The sequence below is a fragment of the Esox lucius genome, chromosome 14, assembly GCF_011004845.1.
Source record: "Esox lucius isolate fEsoLuc1 chromosome 14, fEsoLuc1.pri, whole genome shotgun sequence".
Lineage (NCBI taxonomy): Eukaryota > Metazoa > Chordata > Actinopteri > Esociformes > Esocidae > Esox > Esox lucius.
Window position 1 is genome coordinate 22,798,927 of NC_047582.1, and position 26,526 is coordinate 22,825,452.

At 42.2% G+C, this 26,526-nt stretch overlaps 1 protein-coding gene across 1 annotated transcript; it reads right to left on the reverse strand.

The window, feature by feature from the left end:
• Positions 1–11,612: 11,612 nt before the first annotated feature.
• Positions 11,613–24,597, reverse strand: oclna (occludin a). Its single transcript, XM_010878042.4, has 9 exons — positions 24,490–24,597; positions 22,304–22,392; positions 21,389–22,031; positions 21,112–21,279; positions 19,466–19,599; positions 13,885–14,061; positions 13,561–13,732; positions 13,073–13,114; positions 11,613–12,765 (listed from the first exon to the last, which is right to left on the reverse strand). The coding sequence occupies exons 2-9, from the start codon at positions 22,351–22,353 to the stop codon at positions 12,667–12,669; spliced, it is 1,485 nt and encodes a 494-aa protein (XP_010876344.2). The 5' UTR covers positions 22,354–22,392; positions 24,490–24,597; the 3' UTR covers positions 11,613–12,666.
• Positions 24,598–26,526: the final 1,929 nt, after the last annotated feature.

The window sequence follows — 26,526 nt, forward strand, 5'->3', positions numbered from 1 at the left end:
TTTTCAAGATTTATTTTTCTTTGATGATTAAGCTGAAATGTGGTTAGAACTGGGTTCAGGTGGGGCCTATAAACATTTCCTGATGGGTGATTAGCCACAACCAAATACTTGTGTCTCTATTAAATGATTGGATTAGCAAACATTTTTTATAATGAATCGCCTCTGTGCCCTACAACAAATCTCCGAAAATGACTTTATACTGGTTGGTGTATCTCCCTCACCGAAACATTAAACTTGTTGCATTAAGTAAAGATCAATTCATGAAAATAGGGACACTATTTTTGTTAGGCAATTGGATAATCTTTGCTCTCCTATTAATCTAAAGGGATTTTTCAAAAAATAACAAAACAAATATTGGTGCTGGCTGCGTTCGAACCTACAACATCAGTAAGAGAACTACCCCCTAAAAACGTAGCTACAGAATTTCACTGGGGATGTAATAATCCATATTAAGCTTTTGTCCCATGTGGGCAACGGCCAGCGTGGTCCCAAGATGGGCCGGCCCAATCAGAGGTTGCTCAAAATGGGACTTTCAGTCAAAATTAAACATGTCATCAGAGAGAGTGCAACGCGAGCTGATGGTCATCTAAGATAGGTAAATATTGTCAGAATGGAAAAAGATAGGTAGATAATTGACCGTAAAAAAGCACAGGCGGTACTAAAAAAGCAAAAAAGGGCTCTTAAGTCCGACACTGACAAATACGTTCAATTAACCAAACAATTTCTGAAATGTTTAAAATAATTTTTTCTGTGTCTGAGACTGAGACAGATGAAAGATCAGTTGCTGCTGAAGCTGCAGCAGGGACAGTAGTGCAGTGGAAGAAACAGAGAAAATACAGCTATCTCAAGTCATTTATAGGCAGTTCATGCTACTTCTGACAGTTAGCGCTAGTGTTTTTTTAATGTATACAGTATTAAACTGGTAAGGATAATTAGCGTTGAATCCCTGTATATCAATATTTCATTGTTTCGTGATAATTGGTTACATATTTACAAGTGTTAGCTAGTGTGTTACTGAATCGCATGACTGAAATATGATTAGATTAGGCAGAATTTGGGCAGAACAGACTAGGCTACTTACAATATAGTCTAACATGTTGAAAACGCTATCTATAGCAATAGCCGCCTGCTACTTTAAATATTTGTGCAGAACTTTACATTGAACACAAGTAGCTAGTCATGTATTAAAATAAAACATTGAATAAATGTATGCATACAGTATGTAATTAATCCTTAGGTAGGGTGAACGTTGGCTTCCATGAAAGGCAGTCATTTGCAATAGTTGTTGTATACAGCAGCCTCTTCGATAAGGTATTAGAAGCTATAATATTGGCTTACTTATTTTCTCCTTTGTCTGAATAACTAGAATTTTGCTGGGCCCAGTGCAGACAGCCCAGCTTCTGCCCCATTGTCAAGTGCAGTGGAGGTAGGAAGACAACACTGAGGGGGAGGTGTACTGACATATAGCCTGCCAATTTCTTAATGCTGTGGCTCTAATTAACCCTTAATTAATATAGTTTAAATAACTGTGATATACTCTAATGCTTGTATATTCTTTTAGTAGAACTACCATCTGTACACAAACATAAGTAGCGAATGCGTGTGTCCATTGGTGGGAACATGCAGGCTTGGTAATCTGGGCTGGTGTGGCTACAGTGCCAGGGCTGAATTTTTGTCCTAGTCTGCCCCTGCCCTCACCAACACATTCAACAGGTTACTTTCATTATACAGGTGCTGGTCATAAAATTAGAATATCATCAAAAAGTTGATTTATTTCAGTAATTCCATTCAAAAAGTTAAACTTGAATAATGTATATATTCATTCCACACAGACTGATATATTTCAAGTGTTTATTTCTTTTCATTTTGATGATTATCATCACATCACATCATCATCACTTTCTTCCGCTTATCCGGGGCCGGGTCGCGGGGGCAGCAGTCTAAGCAGGGATGCCCAGACTTCCCTCTCCCCAGACACTTCCTCCAGCTCTTCCGGGGGGACACCGAGGCGTTCCCAGGCCAGCCGGGAGACATAGTCCCTCCAGCGTGTCCTAGGTCTTCCCCGGGGTCTCCTCCCGGTGGGACGGGACCGGAACACCTTCCCAGGAAGGCGTTCCGGAGGCATCCGAAACAGATGCCCAAGCCACCTCAGCTGACCCCTCTCGATGTGGAGGAGCAGCGGCTCTACTCCGAGCTCCTCCCGGGTGACCGAGCTTCTCACCCTATCTCTAAGGGATCGCCCAGCCACCCTGCGGAGAAAGCTCATTTCGGCCGCCTGTATCCGGGATCTTGTCCTTTCGGTCATGACCCAAAGCTCATGACCATAGGTGAGAGTAGGAACGTAGATTGACTGGTAAATCGAGAGCTTCGCCTTGCGGCTCAGCTCTTTCTTCACCACGACAGGCCGATACATCGGCCGCATTACTGCAGAAGCTGCACCGATCCGTCTGTCAATCTCCCGTTCCATCCTTCCCTCACTCGTGAACAGGACCCCTAGATACTTAAACTCCTCCACTTGAGGCAGGCACTCTCCACCAACCTGAAGTGGGCAAGCCACCCTTTTCCGACTGAGGACCATGGCCTCGGATTTGGAGGTACTGATTTTCATCCCCACCGCTTCACACTCGGCTGCAAACCGTCCAAGTGCATGCTGAAGGTCCTGGCTTGAAGGGGCCAACACGACAACATCATCTGCAAAGAGCAGAGACGAAATCGTGTGGTCCCCAAACCTGACACCCTCCGGCCCCTGGCTGCGCCTAGAAATTCTGTCCATAAAAATTACGAACAGAACCGGTGACAAAGGGCAGCCCTGCCGGAGTCCAACATGCACAGGGAACAAGTCTGACTTACTGCCGGCAATGCGGACCAAGCTCCTGCTTCGGTCGTACAGGGACCTGACAGCCCTTAGCAAGGGACCCAGGACCCCATATTCCCGAAGCACCCTCCACAGGATGCCGCGAGGGACACAGTCGAATGCCTTCTCCAAATCCGCAAAACACATGTGGATTGGTTGGGCAAACTCCCATGAACCTTCCATCACCCTGTAGAGGGTATAGAGCTGGTCCAGTGTTCCACGGCCTGGACGAAAACCACACTGTTCCTCCTGAATCCGAGGTTCTACTATCAGCCGTATTCTCCTCTCCAGAACCCTGGCATAGACTTTCCCGGGGAGGCTGAGAAGTGTGATCCCCCTATAGTTGGAACACACCCTCCGGTCCCCCTTCTTAAAAAGAGGGACCACCACCCCGGTCTGCCATCCCAGAGGCACTTTCCCCGACTGCCACGCGATGTTGCACAGGCGTGTCAACCAAGACAGCCCCACAACATCCAGAGACTTGAGGTACTCAGGGCGGATCTCATCCACCCCCGGTGCCTTGCCACCGAGGAGTTTCTTAACCACCTCTGTGACTTCAGCCCGGGTGATGGACGAGTCCACCTCTGAGCCCTCATCCTCTGCTTCCTCAATGGAAGACGTGACGGCGGGATTGAGGAGATCCTCGAAGTACTCCTTCCACCGCCCGACGACATCCCCAGTTGAGGTCAACAGCTGCCCACCTCTACTGTAAACAGCGTTGGTAGGGCACTGTTTCCCTCTCCTGAGGCGCCGGATGGTTTGGCAGAATCTCTTCGAGGCCAGCCGATAGTCCTTCTCCATGGCCTCACCGAACTCCTCCCAGGCCCGAGTTTTTGCCTCCACAACCACCCGGGCTGCAGTCCGCTTGGCCTGTCGGTACCCGTCAGCTGCCTCAGGAGTCCCACAAGCCAACCAGGCCTGATAGGACTCCTTCTTCAGCTTGACGGCATCCCTTACTTCTGGTGTCTACCACCGGGTTCGGGGATTGCCGCCTCGACAGGCACCGGAGACCTTACGGCCACAGCTCTGAGCGGCCGCTTCGACAATGGTGGTGGAGAACATCGGACTCAATATCTCCAACCTCCCTCGGGATCCAGTCGAAGCTCTGCCGGAGGTGGGAGTTAAAGATCTCTCTGACAGGAGACTCGGCCAGACGTTCCCAGCAGACCCTTACAGTACGCTTGGGCCTGCCGAGTCTGTCCAGCTTCCTCCCCCGCCATCGGATCCAACTCACAACCAGGTGGTGATCAGTTGACAGCTCCGCCCCTCTCTTCACCCGAGTGTCCAAGACATACGGCCGCATGTCAGATGAAACGACAACAAAGTCGATCATCGACCTGCGGCCTAGGGTGTCCTGGTGCCACGTGCACTGATGGACACCCTTATGCTTGAACATGGTGTTCGTTATGGACAAACTGTGACTAGCACAGAAGTCCAAGAACTGAACACCACTCGGGTTCAGATCAGGGGGGCCATTCCTCCCAATCACGCCCCTCCAGGTGTCACTGTCGTTGCCCACGTGGGCGTTGAAGTCCCCCAGTAGAACGATAGAGTCCCCAGTCGGAGCACTTTCCAGCACCCCTCCCAGAGACTCCAAGAAGGTCGGGTACTCTGCACTGCGGTTCGGCTCGTAGGCACAAACAACAGTGAGAGACCTATCCCCGACCCGTAGGCGCAGGGAAACGACCCTCTCGTTCACCGGGGTAAACTCCAACACATGGCGGCAGAGCTGGGGAGCTATAAGCAAACCCACACCAGCCCGCCGCCTCTCACCTTGGGCAACTCCAGAGTGGTGAAGAGTCCATCCTCTCTCAAGGAGTGTGGTTCCAGAGCCCAAGCCGTGCGTAGAGGTGATCCCGACTACTTCTAGTCGGAACCTCTCAACCTCACGCACAATCTCAGGCTCCTTCCCCGCCAGCGAGGTGACGTTCCACGTCCCTAGAGCTAGTTTCCGTGTCCAGGGATCGGGTTGTCTAGGCCCCCGCCTTCGACTGCCGCCCGATCCTCTCTGCACCGGCCCCTTATGGTCCCTCCTGTGGGTGGTGAGCCCACGGGAGGGCGGCCCCATGTCGCTCGTTCGGGCTGGGCCCGGCCGGGCCCCATGGGGAAAGGCCCGGGCCACCAGGCGCTCGCGAACGAGCCCCAACCCCGGGCCTGGCACCAGGGTGGGGCCCCGGCTGCGCCATGCCGGGCGACGTCACAGAACACAAGTTAGTTTTCATCATTAAGGGGTTTTTTGATTATAACTAATGAAAACCCCAAATTCAGTATCTCAGAAAATTTGAATATTGTGAAAAGTTTCAATATTGAAGACACCTGGTGCCACACTCTAATCAGCTAATTAATCCAAAACACCTGCAAAGGCCTTTAAATGGTCTCTCAGTCTAGTTCTGTAGGCAACACAATCATGGGGAAGTCTGCTGACTTGACAGCTGTCCAAAAGACGACCATTGACACCTTGCACAAGGAGGGCAAGACACAAAAGGTCATAGCTAAAGAGGCTGGCTGTTCACAGAGCTCTGTGTCCAAGCACATTAATAGAGAGGCGAAGGGAAAGAAAAGATGTGGTAGAAAAAGGTGTCCAAGCAATAGGGATAACCGCACCCTGGAGAGGACTGTGAAACAGTGGGGGAGATTCACAAAGAGTGGACTGCAGCTGGAGTCAGTGCTTCAAGAACCACCACGCACATACATATGCAAGACATGGGTTTCAGCTGAATGAAAGTAGATTTTGCATTTCCTTTGGAAATCAAGGTCCCAGAGTCTGGAGGAAGAGAGGAGAGGCACAGAATCCACGTTGCTTGAAGTCCAGTGTAAAGTTTCCACAGTCAGTGATGGTTTGGGGTGCCATGTCATCTGCTGGTGTTGGTCCAATGTGTTTTCTGAGGTCCAAGGTCAACGCAGCCGTCTACCAGGAAGTTTTAGAGTACTTCATGCTTCCTGCTGCTGACCAACTTTATGGAGAAGCAGATTTTCACCTGCACACAGTGCCAATGCTACCAGTACCTGGTTTAAGGACCATGGTATCCCTGTTCTTAATTGGCCAGCAAACTCGTCTGACCTTAACCCTATAGAAAATCTATGGGGTATTGTGAAGAGGAAGATGCGATACGCCAGACCCAACAATGCAGAAGAGTTGAAGGCCACTATCAGAGCAACCTTGGCTCTCATAACACCTGAGCAGTGCCACAGACAGTTCGACTCCATACCACGCCGCATTGCTGCAGTAATTCAGGCAAAAGGAGCCCCAACTAAGTACTAAGTGTTGTACATGCTCATACTTTTCATGTTCATACTTTTCAGTTGGCCAACATTTATAAAAAAAACTAACTCAAACAATCTATTATTCAGCTCTGTCCCAGTCTGTAATTAGCGCTGTTAGCATCATCCAAATTCATGAATGGAAATGGTTTCTACCCTTATCGCAAAGCTGCATTGCAAGCGGAAAACTATATATATGGAGATAAGTTGCTTCGCCTAGCTTGCCCATTTTCATCGGTGGACATATATTTGTAATTGTAGAAAATGCCGTGGTCATGGTGATGCCGAAAAGGCCATTGGTGAGGAAGACAGAACACATCACAAGACATTTTCTGAAAAATGATTGATTGATAGGGGTGACGAAATATGGTGAGCAGCGCCTGCCATATTTTGTGCCCCATATGTAATTCATAAAGGTGCTAAATATTTACACATTACTTGCCAGTCGCTGGTTAGCTCAACTTTTTAATAGCAAAAGAAAATCTATTATAAATCTAGGCTGTAATGCAACAAAATGTGGAGTTAGTTTAGGGGTCTTTCCGAAGCGCTGTAAGATGTCAGCTGATTGTCCAGCTCATCCTTCCCTAGAATGCTGATTAGCCAGGTTAAACTCTTTGAGAATACATGTACCGTCATCCTTCAGTACATTTTTCAAACGGTATGTTTGAGACCTACATTTCATGTAGGGTTTTTGAAGTGTTATTACTGCCAATTATAGCCATGACCACGTATTTGTAAAGCATAAGTTAACATCATTATAACTAAATATTTAAATTTAACTAAACTTAACTAAACTTTAATTTAAATGTTTCACAATTATTCGTAATATCACTTTTATTATATTGTTATCATGACGTTTGTCAAGTGAAATATCTTTCCAGCATGTTTTTGCCTCATTCCTATCGAGAGATACAACATATAAACTCCTGAAATCCATCTGTGTTCATCAGGATGTAAGTTTTTCCTCCGTGTTTTAATTTTTTCTGTTATTTCTATTTGTACAATTTTGTTTGAAATAGTCTTCTTTTGTGTTATATTAAATCTATCAGCAAACAAAATAAGCTTTGTAGGCTTACTATAAAATGAAACAAGGTGTCTGTAAAAATTTTGTCCCCCATGTTTGACGTTGCATATTAGTGATAGGTGATTGCAGCCTTGGTATTTATGTGCTGCAAAATTGTATTCTACATGTATAGGTATGTGCATTATGTCATTGCTGTTTGTCCTCTAGTTATGTCTGTAAAATAGCATCTTGAATTATACAGAGTTGTGTTGCGAGCAATTTCTCCATATACATGTATGCTGCTGCCCGCCATATTTCATGTCGCCTTTATGGAATCAATAAAAAAAAAACAGAAAATGTCTTGTGATGTTTTGTCTCCTCCTCACCAACACTTTCAACAGGTTAACCTCATTTTAGAGTAGATTTGAAAAGAAAAACACTGACAGCATTTCGGTCAAACACAGGGAATGACTTTGCCCACCTATGAATGGATAAGGATTTTCCAAAAAGATCAAATGGAGTAGTTATGGGAATCGAACCACCAATCTCTGGCAGTAAAAGCACACCACTTATCCCACTGAGTCACCCAAGCACTAGCTATAACATTGGAAATATTTGGCCTAATGCTTTTATGGATTACATAGGGGGCACAAAATATGTCAGGTACTGCCCGCCACATTTTTTGTCCTTTAGGAATCAAAACTGTTTTTTACAGAAAATGCCTTGTGACGTTTTCTAACGCTTCCTCACCAATACTTTCAACAGGATAACCTCATTTCAGAGTACATTTTTATAGAAAAAAATGACAGTAATTCTATCAAACACCGGAAATTACTTTGCCCACATATTAATGGAAAGGGATTTTCCAAAAATAACTAAACTTATATTGGCTCTTGTGGGAATCAAACCACCAACGTCTGGCAGTAAAAGCACACAGCATAACCTGCTGACCTACCCAAGCACAGATACACCAAGTGGAAATATTTAGCACCTTTATGGATTATATAAGGGACACGAAATATCACAGAGATATTTGGGAAACTGAACAAACTGAACATAAAATTGCAAGGGAAAAACAAAACATAATAGGCCAAATCAGTGGATTCAGGGGAAAGATTTGTTATTGGAGAGTGTCTTTCGATTGCGAAATAGGCCTCCTTCCCTTGGCTATGCAAATTTGTAACAGACAAAAGCAGCAGTCATTGTCCCACACCAGCGATGACTGCTCACATCCAACTCTTGGAAGAGCACTTTGGACCAACTTCCCAGATTTGGACATGACAGTTTGATTAGGTGCAAAAATCTATTTGACTGTGATCCTGGTTCAGTTGACATGACTGCAAGTGAAATCGAACTGCTGATGGAGCTGTCATGTGACTGAATGATACAAACAACGCATTCACGGGCCACTACCCAGGAGCTTTGGTTCCTAACTCAACGGGAGTACCTTGCTGTCTCCCTCAGAGCATTAAAACTCATGGTACCCTTAGCTCATCTCTTTGTGAAGCCGGATTCTGTGTTCATCTGCATTAGAAGCAAATATCGTTGTAGGTTGGATGTGAGAGCAGAGATGAGGTGCACAATATCGACCAAGCCCCCTGACTTTGAGAAACTTAGATGAGAAATGCATCAAGCCTGAGGCGTTTCTGGGCAATCTGGCACCCTAGGGGACATCTCTAAATGTTGCCATAGCAGCAATTCGAGTGCCATAGGTGTACAAAAACTGTAAACAATAAAGGAGAATCAACATAGTGTGCTGTTAGAAAAAATATAAATAAAAGACAATATAAAAACTATATTTACTAATGTGCAATCAAAGACAGTTTCTGTCTTAAAACTGGACACGCCTCGATTTCCTTGCTGCAAGGTGTGAGCATCTGTTGTTTCGAATTCGGTAATGAAGTATGTGCTTCTCATACAACACGCCCACACAGAGCGTATTGGTAGCTCTGATTATGACAATGCCTCCTGTGTTTCTCAAATCGCATGCAGAATATAGCACATCGAGCTAAATATCCTTTAGAAATATGGTCTACCCCGACAAAATCTTAGTAATTTGTCGAACAAAACGTTTTGATTATAGATTCCTTTTTCTTGACGTGACATGAAAGATTATGCCATGGCAGGACGCCAAATGAACCTAACGGAATCACGGGGCTACTCAGAGGGGATTGATTCCAGTCGTGATGGTTCTCCTTCAGTGGCAGTAGCGTCTTCTTTGCCTTTCCCCAAAAATGTATTGAGAGCATCTGTCGTAGTTGATTGCCAAATAATAAATTCTAAAGTTCAAATGTTCAGAACAAAAAAAGATACATCTGACGGCCAGTTCAGATCAATGATTTGCAACGAGATTAAATACAACTTGCGAAAGAATCCACTTGTGCACTTTGCGATTAGGTAGGTCCCCAGGGGCTTCAAACGCTCTGCAACTAACCAATTCACTGCTGCAAATTTCTCTGCCAAATTCTAAAACCAGCCCGAATTATGATCTGAACTGGCCTTTAGGGTACCTTCCACCCTTTACCCACTGCCTGAGCAAATGCTACGTATGTACTGCTACTCTTTGTAGTTCTAACTTGCTCGTTACTATCTTAGCGCGATACATTTCAAATAGCTTTAACCAGAGATCGATGCTTTAAAAAATGTCCATTAAATCTTAGCACTATACTTTTTTCTCCTTTCTTCCTCGTCTTTCTATAATGTGCCCCCGATGGCATTGATCTTTTCATATTAGAACAGCAGTCAGAAAATGTCAACGGATCGTATGAACGTCAACTGGCGCACTTACTCATCCACCATCCACACCTGGCCCCGCCCTGCCTCACCATCTCTCGAAATGTCAATATCGTCTCACTCATAACAAATAAGTCCTGACTATATATATTATTTATTTTATATTTTTTTAAGGGCGGGTTTTTAGAAAATGTTGGCCAACTGAAAAGTACGAACATGCTTGAGCATGTACAGCACTCAATACTTAGTTGGGACTCCTTTTGCCTGAATTAATGCAGCAAGGCGGCGTGGCATGGAGTCACTATTAGGCACTGCTCAGGTGTTATGAGAGCCCAGGTTGCTCTGATAGTGGCCTTCAGCTCTTCTGCATTGTTGGGTCTGGCGTATCGCATCTTGCTCTTCACAATACCCCCTAGATTTTCTATAGGGTTAAGGTTAGGCGAGTTTGCTGGCCAATTAAGAACAGGGATACCATGGTCCTTAAACCAGGTACTGGTAGCTTTGGCACTGTGTGCAGGTGCCAAGTCCTGTTGGAAAATGAAATCTGCATCTCCATAAAGTTGGTCAGCAGCAGGAAGCATGAAGTACTCTAAAACTTCCTGGTAGACGGCTGCGTTGACCTTGGACCTCAGAAAACACAGTGGACCAACACCAGCAGATGACATGGCACCCCAAACATTCACTGACTGTGGAAACTTTACACTGGACTTCAAGCAACATGGATACTGTGCCTCTCCTCTCTTCCTCCAGACTCAGAGACCTTGATTTCCAAAGGAAATGCAAAATCTACTTTCATCAGAGAACATAACTCAGCAGCAGTCCAGTCCTTTTTGTCTTTAGCCCAGGCGAGACGCTTCTGACGCTGTGTCTTGTTCAAGAGTAGCTTGACACAAGGAATGCGACAGCTGAAACCCATGTCTTGCATATGTCTGTGCATGGTGGTTCTTGAAGCACTGAGTCCAGCTGCTGTCCACTCTTTGTGAATCTCCCCCACATTTTTGAATGGGGTTTGTTTCACAATCCTCTCCTATTGCTTGTACACTTTTCTTCCACATCTTTTCCTTCCCTTCGCCTCTCTATTAATGTGCTTGAACACAGAGCTCTGTGAACAGCCAGCCTCTTTAGCTATGACCTTTTGTGTCTTGCCCTCCTTGTGCAAGGTGTCAATGGTCATCTTTTGGACAGCTGTCAAGTCAGCAGTCTTCCCCATGCTTGTGTTGCCTACAGAATTAGACTGAGAGACCATTTAAAGGCCTTTGCAGGGGTTTTGGGTTAATTAGTTGATTAGAGTGTGGCACCAGGTCACTTCAATATTGAACCTTTTCACAATATTTAAATTTTCTGAGATACTGAATTTGGGGTTTTCATTAGTTGTCAGTTATAATCATCAACATTTTAAGAAATAAACACTTGAAATATATCAGTCTGTGTGGAATGAATATATACATTATACAAGTTTCACTTTTTGAATGGAATTACTGAAATAAATCAACTTTTGATGATATTCTAATTTTATAACCAGCACCTGTATTGGGATGACACGCTTTCATATGTATTTTGATGACAAAGGACAACATAGCTACTTATGGTGTCATAAGAGAGCTATTGAAAAGTATAACTATAACATTTGATTTGTATAGTATTTCTCCCCACCCATGTAGCTACTGTAAACAGAACACAGCACAATTTATGAAAATTTAACTACATCAAAAAGTTGAGACACTCGAAATTGTGCTTTTGCTAGCAAATATTGGAAAATACTGTAATAAAAGGGGCTTTATTGCATTTCTGGAAGAAAAAAGTTATTTAATATATAAAAAGGTGTAAAATGAACAGAATGATATATGCATCTTGATTTGAACTGTAACAAAGTTTTTAGCAACAGACAAAATATTACATCACAAGGAGACAAAAACTAACTGTCTAGGGTTTCCAGGTGCGTATGAAATAGGATCTTTACTGAAAAATTGTTTCCCATGAAGAATATTTTAAAACTATTTGTGTTGGTAAACCCCCAACAGACTGGTGTGGCTGTATACCGGTTATAAAAAAATCACACCTTCCAAGGAAATAGCATGCCTATTCGAAACCACAAGTCTATACAACTTTGGTATTTTTACACATTGCAAACCTTGTGAAGAGTGAACATTTTGTCTAAAAGAATAGTGTAAAGAAAGTAATAAAAATATACCAGGTGATAAACCAAGTCTTCACAGTTTAAGGTTTGTCTTTTTCCTATCACCGGACTTCCAACATTACCAACAGAATCGACTTGTAGGAAAAACTAAGCTTTGAGTTCCATTCACATCAGAAAATTGAAATTATGCAAGTGATTAAATGAACACACATTCAAAAATTCAATACAAAAAGTAAAATACAAATAGTAACACACCTTAAAATATATTTTCAGCATTTTCAGAAAAACTAAAAAAGAACAAACCCAGAGTATCAGAGCAATCGTCACCAAAAGTATATCGAAGATACTATCAGCTTTATAGCATACTCTGGATATATTGGATATCATGTGGATTGGGGGAGCCCTAGCATGTCTATCCACTGACAGTAGAGTTTCATGTTGGGACACTTCTCAGTAAAGCCTTGCAGTACACTTAAACCAGAACATTTCCATTAAAAAGGCTACGTTCCAATATCCACACAAGCATACATCATGATAAATACATTGCATCAAACTGAATGCTAGCGCCATTGGGGCAAACCCGAAAAGAATAAGAAGATTCGGAATCAAACGCAAACCACTATCGTCACAGCTGGTGCAAACTGACTTGGAAGCAGTACACAAGTTGATGTCAGATAATCAGGGTGCACGATCGTAGTCAGCTACCATCTTCTTGATGTGAGATAGTTTGGCCTTCAGGTATTTACACCTGCGCTTCTTTACCTGGTAGTCTGCAGACTGTAAAAAATAAAGTATGGGTCAACTACAGTGCATTATAGCCATAATTCAGTTTTTGTATTTAACTAACGTGTATATAGGTGTTAGAACTCCATTCAAATAAAGGGTAAGGTGAAACCCTATATTTCCCATAGCCTTCAAAAACTCAGTTCGATCATGTGGGTATTGAGAGAAAATGTGCGCATATTGCCCCGAATACATTGGCACAAAGGATGGTAGAGCTGGAAATAGTGCGTAAATAGAATTAAACACAACAGAATCATGTGTTTTATCTGCCCTGCCCCCTTGACATGTTGAGAATACCTACCTTCTTCATGTCCTTGAGCTTGTTGTACTCATCCATAGCATCCTGAGAAGAGAAAATACTGATTAGCAGATTGAGCAACTAAAGCCACTATCCCTCCACACCAGGGTTCTTGCAACAGGCAACCTCAAATTCCTCAAAAAGGTACAATAGTTGTAAATATTTTCTAAAAGAAAAGTTTCACCTCTGTGAATGTGATTTCCCCTTACATTCATTAACTGGGCACACTTCCTGTTGTTGTAAATGATTGCAACCAAACTTGCTGTAGTGGTGGCCATTCACCATGCCATTTCAAAAACATTCAATATATTGATCAGCCATTCCAATGTAGACATGCTTGTGTGTTTTGGATCATTTTATTCAGCACCTATATATTTTCATGACTGAAAGATTACAAATAACCATTCAAACGATGCAGAATTACAGAGTAACCAAACACTTGTGATGAAGACTGGCAACTAGACCGAACAAAGAAACCCTCTCAGACTCACCAAAAACTGTGAGCTTCCCTCCTGCAGCTCATCCAGCTCTCGGTCTACATCTGAAAGGTTCTTATTGATGAGGTCTAGCTGTCCCTGCAGGTCCTTGTACTCTTGGTGGTCACGATCAAATTCCTGCTTGTAGTCCGTACGTTCCTGATCATTAGTAATGGGAGGGAACTCACTGAAGAGACAGATGGGGGGGGGGGGTGTGAGAACTGAATGACAGAGCACACCACAAAATGCTTTCATGACTGTTGCACACAAAAGGTTCTCAAGCTTGTTGTATATACAATGGCAGCCAACTGAGATGAGCCATTATCACTTCAACCTCACCTGTCAAAGTCGTTGTCGTCGTCCAATTCGTCCCCAGAGGACGCATAGTCGTCCTCTGCACCGCGAGGCCGACCAGCCCGTCTCTTCTTTGGCTTCCCTGCTGCTGAACTGGCCCTTTCTGAGTCACTGCTGAAGGGGGCACTATTGTGCACAGTATAATCCATGTGTACTGGAGGGCTGCCGAGGAGGAGAGAATGGTGAGCGGTTAGGAATGAGGGCTCTGATTTAGGACAGTAAGAAATTATCAAACAGATCAAATTACTAGTGATGAGGGAAAACTTTTGATACCGTTACACAAGGTGATGCTGTCTTTCAAAATATTTTGTACTCTTTGGACAATAATGCAATATTATTTCAGCGAAATGTTGCTCTATCTACACCCAAACTTTTTTGCTTGTTTTCCTTTCAAAACCTTTTCTCCATTTTAAATAGGGAATCAATGTTTTTTAGCACTTATTTCTATGACTGATAAAAAGTTGTCCACTGTTCTTCTGCAGCAGACATACTGTACATATAACAAAACTGTAAATACATTTAACAGAAACACCACACCTCCGCTGTGAGTTGACCTAGATCCATGGCTAAGTAGGGCACAAAAGGAAACAAATGGCCTGAAAAGCATGTTGTATGGGTCTTGGATTTCCTGTAAATTAATTTCCTCATACCAAATAATAACAACAACAACAACAACAACAACATCAGGTTTGTTAAGACATGAGACCAAACCCCTAGAGTGGCATTTCTTCCCAAGTTCCTACATCTAAGCAAATCCTACAGATAAACCACAACTGACTGACATCTCATGTCTAGATTATGGGATAAACAATCTCTACAAATACAGCTCAACCACTGAAGAGTTATTTGTGACTAGGGAATAAGTGGAACTGGTCAAGATGACAATTATTTGCAAGAGTTTTTTATTTCTTTAACACTAGGACTACCAAATGCCTACACCAATTGGTGTTTGAGTTTGTAATTAAAATACAACTGCCATTTTGAAAGCTACACCCTCCTCCTTCCCTGACTTTTCCAAAGTAGGCGTATATTACTTTGCTCCTTTGTTAGAATTCCCAAACGGAAAACCTATTGACCGTTTTATTTTTTATTTTCAGGCCACGGCACTAAGCGTTTGTATCTAGGCAGCTGCTAATGCTACTGTGGTAATGTGGAATACACAGTAATTACACATATCAGCCACCAGGTGGTGAAGCCAGGTATTTTTGTATGTGTTTGAGGTCTGGAATGTTCCAGTAGTGAGAGTGATCATGTGGTCATAACAGTTGGCTGGCAACAACATGCTCACATGAATAAATGGAAGACAGAGTTTAAGACCTACTCCATTGCTTGTTATTTACATAACTGTTCCTTTGGGCTATTACAGGTACCCAGGCACTAATCACCCCTCACTGAATGCATGATGTCAGTGGATGAATGCATGATACTCTCAGATGAATAATAGAGCCTTGGTAGAATTTGAATGAACTTAAAATGACCATTGAAAAATGACCATTCAAAAATGTAATTAGCCGATTGAAACATAATAAAAAGGATATAGCCCACTTGACAATTCAATATAGATATTACACGTTATCGTTTTTCAATAGGAGATTCAGCTTCTTGTGTAGGCTAATTCCTCAAATGTAAATCTAAAATGTTCTCTTTTTTTTACTGAAGATTAAGATTCTGTGAAATGTATTACACTAAATAATTATTCATGAAACGAAATGCCAATGATCACCAATTATCAATTCAGCAAACATTACGTTAACAGTTTTTCATCAATACAAATCGACAAATTACTTTTCTATATTTTCATGTAGGCTAGTGTAAATCATTCTTAAAAATTGTGTACGTTTACATTCTTTATCAGTCATTACATGTAACCTCAGGTACCTCATTGCTGCTATCCCTGCATTTCAGTTGCACATGCTACTTGCACATTTATACATCCCACTTATACATTGTTTTTAATTGCTTCACTTGTACATTTTTTGCACTTTTCTATTTGAACTTCTGGTTAGATGCTAACTGAATTTCGTTATATTGTATGTGTAGTTGTTCAATGACAAAGTTGAATGTAATCTAATGAAATGCAATCAAATAGCCATGACGTCAATGGCTGAATGGGCGATAACCCCCTGATCAACCCAGACACACCTATGCATGTGTCTGAAGTGTAATGATGAAGAGGGTAAAAATTTTATATAATCTGAACTCAGTGCGCAAGTCAGACACTACTCACAATGTACAGCGTTTAGTTCACAATGACAAACCAAACCTGACAATTAGATGCAAAATGTAGATGAGATAAGAGTCAGATTGAGGATCAGAAATAGATCCCGAAATCGACGTGTCAGATGTTGGGACTTCATTGGATTCTGATAATGTGCCGCCAGCTCCAATGCCAGAGTCTCCTTGCCAAATAAAAAACAAACCAACAGTGATCGTAAATGCCACTGGAAGACACTACTGTAAATTATCCTTTTACTCTGCTAATCAAATTTCAATTTTTAAATGTCATTATTCATGTATGTCACGATATTGTAAGCAAGGAGACGAGACACAGGATGAACGAGGGTTTACTAAGCTGAAAAGCGTAACGCGTAATACAGACAATTTGCAGCCCAAACAGCCACCAACTGGTCGATAAGGTCTCTTATTTTACCTTGTACATCATCAAAATGAAAACTACATTCTTATGGATTTGTCTTTGAATAAATGTGTCAGTTCTCTCAGGTTATAGGGCTACATATTGGGTTTTAACACTAGAACCGCCAGGCCATTCAGACCCCCAGTACCCGCCAGAGCCAAATGCAGTTAGGCGTCATTAGCATACGAGTAGTCCCCATTAGCATACAAATTAATCTACAGGGTCATCAAACTATAAAGAATAGTCCAAAAGAACATATTTGGTATTTAGTTTCTTGAATAATTATGTAGCCTAATGCATATGTAGAATCTTAAGTAAAATAAGCAGAAAAAATTCAGATATGATAGGATGCCTGTGCGATTTTGATTCGCTTTCCCTCCTAAAATAAAAACAGTAACTTGTAATACCTTTGTTGAATTGGTTATTGGTGACTGGTAAACAATATCCTCTGTATTTCATTTAGTGAATAATTATTTAGCATAATACATTTGTAGATTCACATTTTAGATTTACATTTGATGAATTAGCCTATATCATTTTTATTATGTTTCAATAGCCTAATTACGTTTTTGAATGGTCATGGAAATATTGTATTTTATTTGTAAGTTCACTCAAATTCAACCAAGGCTTTGATCATTCATCTGGTAGTATCACACCTTCATCGACTGACATCATGCATTCAGTGAGGGGTGATTAGCACCTGGGTACGATTTGGGTACCAACGGTAATTTCCATGGGCTGTTGGTGGATTAAGTCGGAAAACAGGCAAAAAATGAATTAAATAAAAACAGGTAAATAGTCAAAAGTTGTTTGTCAGTTTACAATTCTGACAACAGAACAATGTAATATATGCCTATTTAGGAAAAGTGTGTAGCTTTCAAAGTAGATTTTTTTTATTACAAATAAAAAATTGGCATAGACATTTGGCAGTTCTAGTGTTAAAACAAGCTTCCTTTTTCTATGAAAACGCATCCTGATGCTGTGGAAGATGTCGTGCTTACTTACTATGCCCACAGTGATTGGCTGATAGGGGAGGGATCTCTGTCAGTGAATTCATCATAGCAATACTGTAGAAGGATATGTCATGTTGCCATATTGAAATAAAGATATACAAAACGTAGGCTAAGTGTCACTGATTAAACATGAAACCAAGAATGACATACTGACCAGTCAAGATATGTTCAGCTAATTGTCAGCCTCATATGTCTGGCAGCTCGTAAAGAAATGTGTGTTTATTTTTTTAAAGTGCAATAATTTGTACAATTATATGTCCCATCTATAGCACCAACTACACCGCGTGGTCCAGCTATGGCCATGAAGTCGGCTTTGTTTCTTTGTAATTGGTGGATGAGGAAACCAAATAATTCTTTGGACGATAAGGGGTCTGGAGAGGGCGTTTATTGTTTGATGTATTATAATGACAGACTACTGAGATATACATAGTTTGTCTACATAGTATAGCTGCATTTTCCCTGTGGACATGCAGCGTGAAGTTTTCACAACCTCGATCTCCAGTGTTATTGGTTTCTGTTGGTGAAGAGACTGTATCAATGACTAGCTATACCAGGGCTGGCCAACCCTGTTCCTGGAGAGCCACTGTCCTGAGTGGCTCTCCAGGAACAGGGTTGGCCAGCCCTGAGCTATATTAAGATTATAATACCCTCGCGATTAAGCCGATACCTTTTTAAAAGCTTGGTGTCATTAAGGGTTTCTAAAATGTTGACCGGGTTATGAAGCAGATTGCTGACAGCAGCCTTTAGGATGGTTTGTGATTTGGTCTTAATGACTTAGGAGTCCTCTTGACTACTCCTAACTTTTCCCAGATTTAAGAGCTGGTTTTAGCGCTAAAACTCGTTGTGAAATACTCTTAGCCTTAAGATGTTTTATGAAAACAGACCCAAGGGCCCACTAAACAGAGGTCCAGATTTTGTGTCAGAAATCTATGAATTGAGCACTATGGGCAGTGCAGCTGTCAGCCAACTCGAGGTTCTGCAGCTACCATGAAGTCAGCACTAAATACAAAGGTCATATAAAGTATAACTTTAAAATACCCTTTTCTATCACTAGTCCAATTGTTCTTAATTGATCGTCACTTAACTATTTGGTTAGTAAATAGACTTCACATTGTTTTGCCTACTATGGTCAGATTGAAAAGTACAGATGATCTCAGATTGTCTGGAGTAGGCAGTGGTAGAAATGGTGAGGGGCCGTAATGCAATTCGACTGACAGGCAGGCCACAGATATTATCCGTTTTGTATAGTGGTTAAAATAATAATAGCGTACCCAGTTAAGTCAAGGGAGGCCTAAGTTCAACTATTTATTGGAAATTGCAGCAATGCTGTCTCAGTTGTGTTCCAGTACCGTCGCCATCAATTGGTCATTCTCACCAGTATATACACATGGTAGGCATGGCTACCCAGGACAATGCATTCGTTCTAAAACACAGAAACCACTCTCCTACCACCCCCAAGCCAAATGGTCAATGTAAACAATACACATTCCTGGTGTTGGCAGAGCATGACTTAAAGAGAGCCTAAACACAGATGTCCTCTTGTTCTTGGCTTATCTAGATGTGACCTATTGTAACACAACATACACCCAGAATACTACACCATTGAGGACAACAATTATACCTTTGCCAATCTGCCTACCAACCATCACATAAGAAGCACCTCAGAGGCATCTCAAAAAACATCTCAAAAAATCTTTTAAAAGGCACTTCTACAAACTACTGATACTTGTGTTAATTATTTTAATTGGCACAACTTTTGCATTGACAGTATGGGGTAGATTGTGTGGCTTGATGAAAAACAGGTTTTTAATCAATTATAAATTAGGTATATAAACAAACAGTGGAAAAGGGATCTGAATACTTTCCAAAGGCACTGTACTTTCAACACAGTCAGTATTGTACTCTGTTCTGTACTCACACTGGGCTTTCATAATATGGAGGTTTTTCGTAGGTGGTGCTGGTGTCGTCCAGGTGACTCCTGGACCCTCCAAACTTCTGTGGGTAATCATTTAACACCACACCTTCATTTGGATCACCGGACACATTGTTCACCTGCAGAGGGAAAACATGTTGGTGGTGCGTGTCATAACAGACAAGGAAATAACAAGTGAGAGCCACAACACGAGATTACAGTGGTGACAGCAGCATTGATATACACTGTACAAAGTAGTGAGCACAGAAACTGAATAGGAAAGCCACTATACGTAGCTGCCCATTTATTAATTTTTTCTCCCCACAAATTTCATAAGACAAAAAAAAATAAGGAATTAAATTAAACAGTGTGACATAACCAAAACAAAGAATATTTGATGGCATTATTAAAACGTACTGAGAAAATACATTTACGCAGATGGGTTTTAACTTGTGGTCTCCGTCGGGCTGCAAAAAAGCAGGAATCCTTCCCATAGCGGAGGGTATAGACCTAAACTAGAGTCTACTAAAGTATATTTATAATGGTTCGCTATAAGACATTTTTTAAATGGCCATTAGTCACTTCATTTGCATATGAAATACCAAGTATATATAGAAAACAATGTGAAAAGTTCTGCCTAATGGATTCATTTATTCAGATTGACCCCAAATGACTAATCCTAGTCCAACATAACTCACTGTTTACATTTGAGAATAACTCTTTCAAAGGGGCTACATTTTGAAATAAGAAATAACATACCATCCAACTACCATTTATGGTTTTGGAATAAGGCAGAATTCAACACCATTTTAGTTTACAGAGAAAGTGAAACTACCATTGAAAAACCACACCCAGAAACTACAAATTTCAAAGCGCAAAAAAGGAGAGAGCTCCCTGGCCCTCCCCCACTCTTCAATACACTGCAGAACAGGTCTTTCCACTGCACCCATCAGACAGACAGTTGCTGACTAACAGGTACATTTATACTTCCACTTATAAAAGTGAGTGCATAATCACCATCTCGGCATAGACTGTGGAAAGACATGGACTTCTTGGTTTGGCTGAAGTTCACATCTCACTTTGTCCAAGGTTATATAACCGCTCTCCAACCTCACTTTTTCAAAGCAAAAGATTAGATGCGTGAACACACAACATTCGACAAATGGTACAGGGCACCTTGCAACTGAGGTTTACCCCACAATTAACCATCCTACATGCATGTCCTCTAGAGAAGACACAGCACCTTGAAGTCAATGGTAACACTGACACCAGAAGTCACAGAAAACTGTGATGGTTAAGGTGAAAGACGAAGGATTAGCCGCCATAGCTGGGCTACAATCAACTTAATATTTCCACTACCGTCCTTATTGTATACATTTTTTGTTATTATACAGACATGGATTTCCCCTTCATATTTCCTTGTGTGTAAAGAGTCATTTCAGAATCACCAAAGTCTGACAGCCACTGCTGTATCAAACAATCTGACCATATAACCTGAATCTATGAAGTGGCTTCATCTCAAGTGTACATTTTATTATCAGGAACAGCCTAAAAGGGTGACTAAACATGTTCCAGTTCCCATTAATGACCCCAAAATGTCCTAAAAGACCTGGAGACACACCAGTGTCTGCTCATCAGTCCCCCCAACTTACCCAAGCCTCCACATCCTGGTTTGGGTTCTCCTCGTTGACGATCTTCACCTTCCTCCACAGGATGTTGGACTTGCCATAGCTTCGGATCTTCTGACGCGTCTTCAGGGCAAACACCATCATGATGATCAGAGCAGCCGTCACCAGGAAGCCAAACACGATCGCTATGGCCTGTGACGGCAGGGGGTTAGGGGACGGACACACAGACAGCATCCACCACTATCACACGAGAAACAAGACAGAGGTATGCAACTGAAACAGGAACACACAGTATGCTCACCTCCTGGGGCTCCACCACACAGTAATGATAAAGGTACTGGTTGATCAACATCCCGGAGGCCTGGGGCCCCTGGTACTGGGAGCACAGACCTGCTATCTGGTTCCCATAGATGGAGCCTGTGGACTGAGCCATGGGGTTCACTGCCAACAAGTACACTATAGTCGCTATGAGCATCAGCAGGGCCAGGATAGCACAGATTATCAACACAGCCAGGTAAAACCTCCTAGACTCCGATATGGTCTTCCGTGACACCACAATGATGAAGATGGTAAGAGACGTGATGAAGGAGAAGGCCGCCATTGCAATGATGAACCCCTTGCTCGTGCGGGGGTCGTAGTAGTTTCCGCCAAGTCCGCCGTAGCCGTAGTTGTTAGCGGCGCCATACGCGCCACTACCGAAGCTGCCATAGCTACCGCCGCCGGCATAACCGGCACCACCATAGCTCCCCATGCCCCCAAAACCAGCCATCCCTCCCTGGGTGTCATAGGCCAATGTGGAGGCCACACAGGCAAATATGGCCACGCAAAGGATGATGATGATGATGGACATCATCTTCATGATGCCTGGTGGGGACGTCCATTTGTAGAAGTGCTGGAATTCGTCATCCGGGTAGAAGGAGTATGCCGTCTGGGACGGCGCATGACTGCAGAAAGACAGATGACGTGTTTAAATGCAGTTGAGGGGAGGAAATTTGGGTGCGGGTGAGCAATGTTTCGGCACCTAGGGTCAACAGCACAATCTCTACTGAGCAAACGTTGCCCAGCCTTAGTATGCATAAAGGTTAACAATAAAGTACAAGATCAAATCTTCACGTAAGAGTCCATATTAGTGCCATTTCTACTGAAACAGGTTTATCAAATGTGTAGGACAGAAACATTTTTACTAAGATAGCAAAGTAACGGGAAAAAGCCTTACTATCCATCGGATTCATAGGGCGGTGGACTGCCGTTGTGTTTGGAAGACATTCCTGAATCTTCCGATTTATCAATTAAACTGTTTGAGGTCTGTAGAAAACAAAAACAGAATTAAAGCAGAGAAACATACATCAAACTCTAGCAATGTCCACAGGAGGGTTACAAAACAAAGTGTGACAAGGCCTCTTCCCCAAGAAACAGTGACAACAGGTTTGGCAAGTCATGTCATGTTTAAGAAAAGCACAAGCACAGTGCACACACAAGGGTGGTTCTAGCGACCTAACATGTTCAAAACATATTTAGCTAGCAATGACAGCTAAAATATATTTTGGTGTATTTTAAAAGAGCCATGGCTGCTCAATAACAAGGTTTAAAGAAATGTTAAAAATTACCTCAGGGGACATTCATACCACATATATCACAACGATGTACTAATCGGAGTAAATATAAACAAGTACATTTCTCCCACACAAGTCAGTCATTCTGATATGGACATTAAATGTCAAGGTTATGTTAACCCAAACATTCCCAAAATCCACCTGATGGTTACTTTTAAGTCTGAGCTTTTCAATTATATCTATATATAAAGGGCACAGATGAGCACTAACTTTTGATTATCCCTGTAATACTGGTTCACTGAAAAGGGGAACGAGGCACATATCAGTTACAGGCTTTCACCACGTACACAATCTGAGCTCATTATTTAAACATCTCCCAAGGGATCTTAAACCCACCCCTGTCCCAGCTGACACCAAATGTGCACTACTCTGGCAGTGGCCACATTGAGACAATAGAACCTCATCTTCTGAGGTGATGCCCCGGTCCACTACAGTCAAACTTATGACCAGAATCCTACCACACCCCTAGAGGAGTGAATGCCCAACCTAACTGCCAATCCTTGGCCTTTGCTTTCATACCCTAAGGAGATAGCAGACATAATTTAGTGGGATAGTTGCTGCTTAGACAGCACACTACCCTGTGCTAGTTTTACCAAGCAGACAGAACTGTTCACATAACCAAAGACAGAAGTGTTCCATCTGTCCCCAACGCACACACTCAATACATGGCATGGAAAACCTGCTGGTACTTGGCTGGAAACAGGAGCCGAAAAAAAGAGAAATAGCCCGAACGGTCCATTTGGACATAGACATGACTTTAGGCGTAACGGCAGTGTTTGGGAACAGTGTCCCATTGGAAGTCGCAATAGCAAAATGTGTACAGGAGGGATGCATGGAGAACACCAACAACAAGGGCAGTTTAGTAGGAGAGGGTCCACAGAGTCACACAGGGTGTCCAGAACCAGACCTAAGGAACTACCACATAGTCAGGAGAATTGCCCCCGTGGGGCAACATTCAAGTCACAAGTGTGCCCTGAAGTTAATACATATATTAACTTCAGGGCACACTCTCTGCCCATCATTGTCAGTATTTTGTAAATTACCAAAATGTATAATGGCATCCTCTTACTGACAGAGTTGTTGTAAAGTAGTGACATTATATGTTTATGGGAATGTGTCAGTATCATATAAAATACTACTGATTACGTGATTAGGTGCAATTAATCTTACAATGTACCCCCATTACAGAGCTAATATGGATAATTGTGAGAAAACAGATTAATAATTATTGTCATCAATCACAAAAATCTGAAGAATTCTACTTAATATATTAATTTTTTTTAAATACATGATTATCCAACAAGTCCCATATCAAGAGAGGCAACAAGAATATTTACAGCCTTAAGAGGCGTCAATAAAACAAAGAAGTAATGGATTCAAGAAAATCTTCTTAGGTATTTATAGACACTTACCAAACATAAGCACATCAAATAACCGTTTCTGAGCGGAATATCATCAGTTTAGTTGTTGCATTTGATAGTTTGTGGTGCGATTTTCGACCACATTATCTCTGATGTAAGTCACCCTTATATTTCCCGTCTTTGAAGTGTTAACACAACAATAACATCTGGACTATGATATAGGTGAAGTTGAGAATTTTTTTTTAAGTTAAATTATTACCGACACAATTAATAGTTTACCCATTGGTGAAAAGAAAAACATTTTTTAAATGTAAATCACATTAGCAGGCACAGGCTGAAACAGGTTAAACAGTGCTAGTGTAAAGATTGTATGTATTCTAACAAATAGTTCACAAAAAACGATGCTAAAACTAAATGAAACCGCTCACCTTTCTCAATTTCGGTCGTCTGCTACTACGTTCCGACTCTCAACAACAAGGCACACCCTGCTCAGGTTAGAGCATCATATACATTCAACCCCATGTCTCCGCCCCGTACTTTAAAGCAGCGTTCGTAGAATTTAGGAAGTAACCTGTTGAACCGGAGTAAATTTGGTTTTATGCAGGTGCGACTGGTCATTAGGGGCAGGTGGGGCACAGCCCCACCTGTTGTCAACAGAAAGAACTGCAACAAAATTGTTGTTTTTATTTCTCGAAGATTATACTTCTTATAATTTATTATCTATGAATATAGCATCTTCCTAAATTGCCTATCATTTTTGTTTGGATTTTATTTCATGTTCATTGGTCCTTGCCTTGCTGCTTCAGACTGCGTTCTGCCGATTCGAGTTCGCAGTAGTAGGCCATAGGCTAAGCGTGAATATGGGGCTAGCCCCTCTTTCACAATGCAGTGTATGTTGTACGTTTGAAAATAAAACATGCAACTCAGAATGTTAGTGTGATCAATGTAGATCACACGATTTTGATGTTAAGTGAGGCTGACAGCCGGTAGCCCCACAACAGCGAAATTTTGTATTTCAGACCTGATTGGCTGTCTGTCTGTCTGGCGCCAACATTAGTCTGCAAGAAGAGTGAGGAGGGTACATTATCTTAGCTAGGTTTTTAGCTTTACAAACGACGGATAACTTGAGAAAATGAATGGATTTCATACTCGAGCACCGGTTTGAAACCCTTAATAAAGCGACTTGGTGCCCATCAGCCACGGAATATTGTCATCACTCAAAATGCTGGTAAAAGTAACCGCGGGTTTAACGTGAAGTGGTTTTTGAAGGAAAAGTGGCTAACTGTCTGCCATGTCTGCTATTTGGTGGAGATGGTACTTGGTCTAGGACGGATTACAAAGATTTTAAACCTCTTTTTTGAGAGGATTGCAAAACATGAGAGCAGCGGGAGTCATCTGGACAATGCTGTGAAATTTGGCTTACTTGGAAGAGTAAATGTGGCAGCCCAAGTTGACAGTGCATACAGGCGCTCCATTGAGCAGTACAACAAACAGGTGGAGGAAAACAGGTACGTTCTCAGTCGGATCATAACATGTATTAAACTGTGTGGAAAATGTGAAACCGCTCTGCGCGACGAGTCGGTGGTCTCCCTGAATCCATGCATTTTCGAGACTATTTGTGAGGGCGATTCGAGACTTCAGAGGTACAGCATACATATTAGGAACATTATCATTCCTCCCCAGAAACTCTGTTCTCCTCCTCAGTCATCAGTCCTCCCCCGGTCAAACGTCACCCCTCCCTTGGTCAAGTATCCGCTCTCCCCTTGTCAAACATCACCCGTTTAAGCTTCAGCCCTCCCCTGGTTAATCGTCAGCCCTCCCTTGTGAATCGTCAGTCCTCACCTGCGTGAAGTTGCGCGCCCCCCCCGTTTGTGCTGCTTCGGTTTTTTAGATATTACAATAATATTTCTAGGTCAATCTGAGGTCACTCAGCCCCCCACATGCTCCAAATTCACCCAAAATAAACCCGACCGTTTGTGCTGTTTCATTCTGAGGTCACTCAGCCCCCCCACATGCTCCAAATTCACCCAAAATAGTCTCATTGGTTTGTGCTGGTTTGTGCTGGTTTGTGCCGTTAACATTTTCGTTTGTGCTGTGTTGGGTTTTAAAATATCAGAAATTAAATCAAATGAATGTTAATATGTATTAGACCTATAGGCTACAATTAAGGCTGACTGAATAAAATAGATAAATCAATGGTCACAAGATAAAAAATAGTTATAGACAGCTCTGTATTTTTGTGTGAAGTTAGTCAGTAGCCTATAGCCTATGAGCATTTTATTTCAGTTTTGTCTATTCAATCTCTAAAATGTTGGATGCTAATAAAGATGATTTAACAGAACATCATGCAACTTCTTATCAGTTTTTTGTAGTCCTGTAGTGTTTAATAAAAACGTCATGTTGTTCGGATATTAGGCCTATGTCTCTCTTTTTTTTTTCTGCCACTCTCTCTCTCTGAGCAAAAT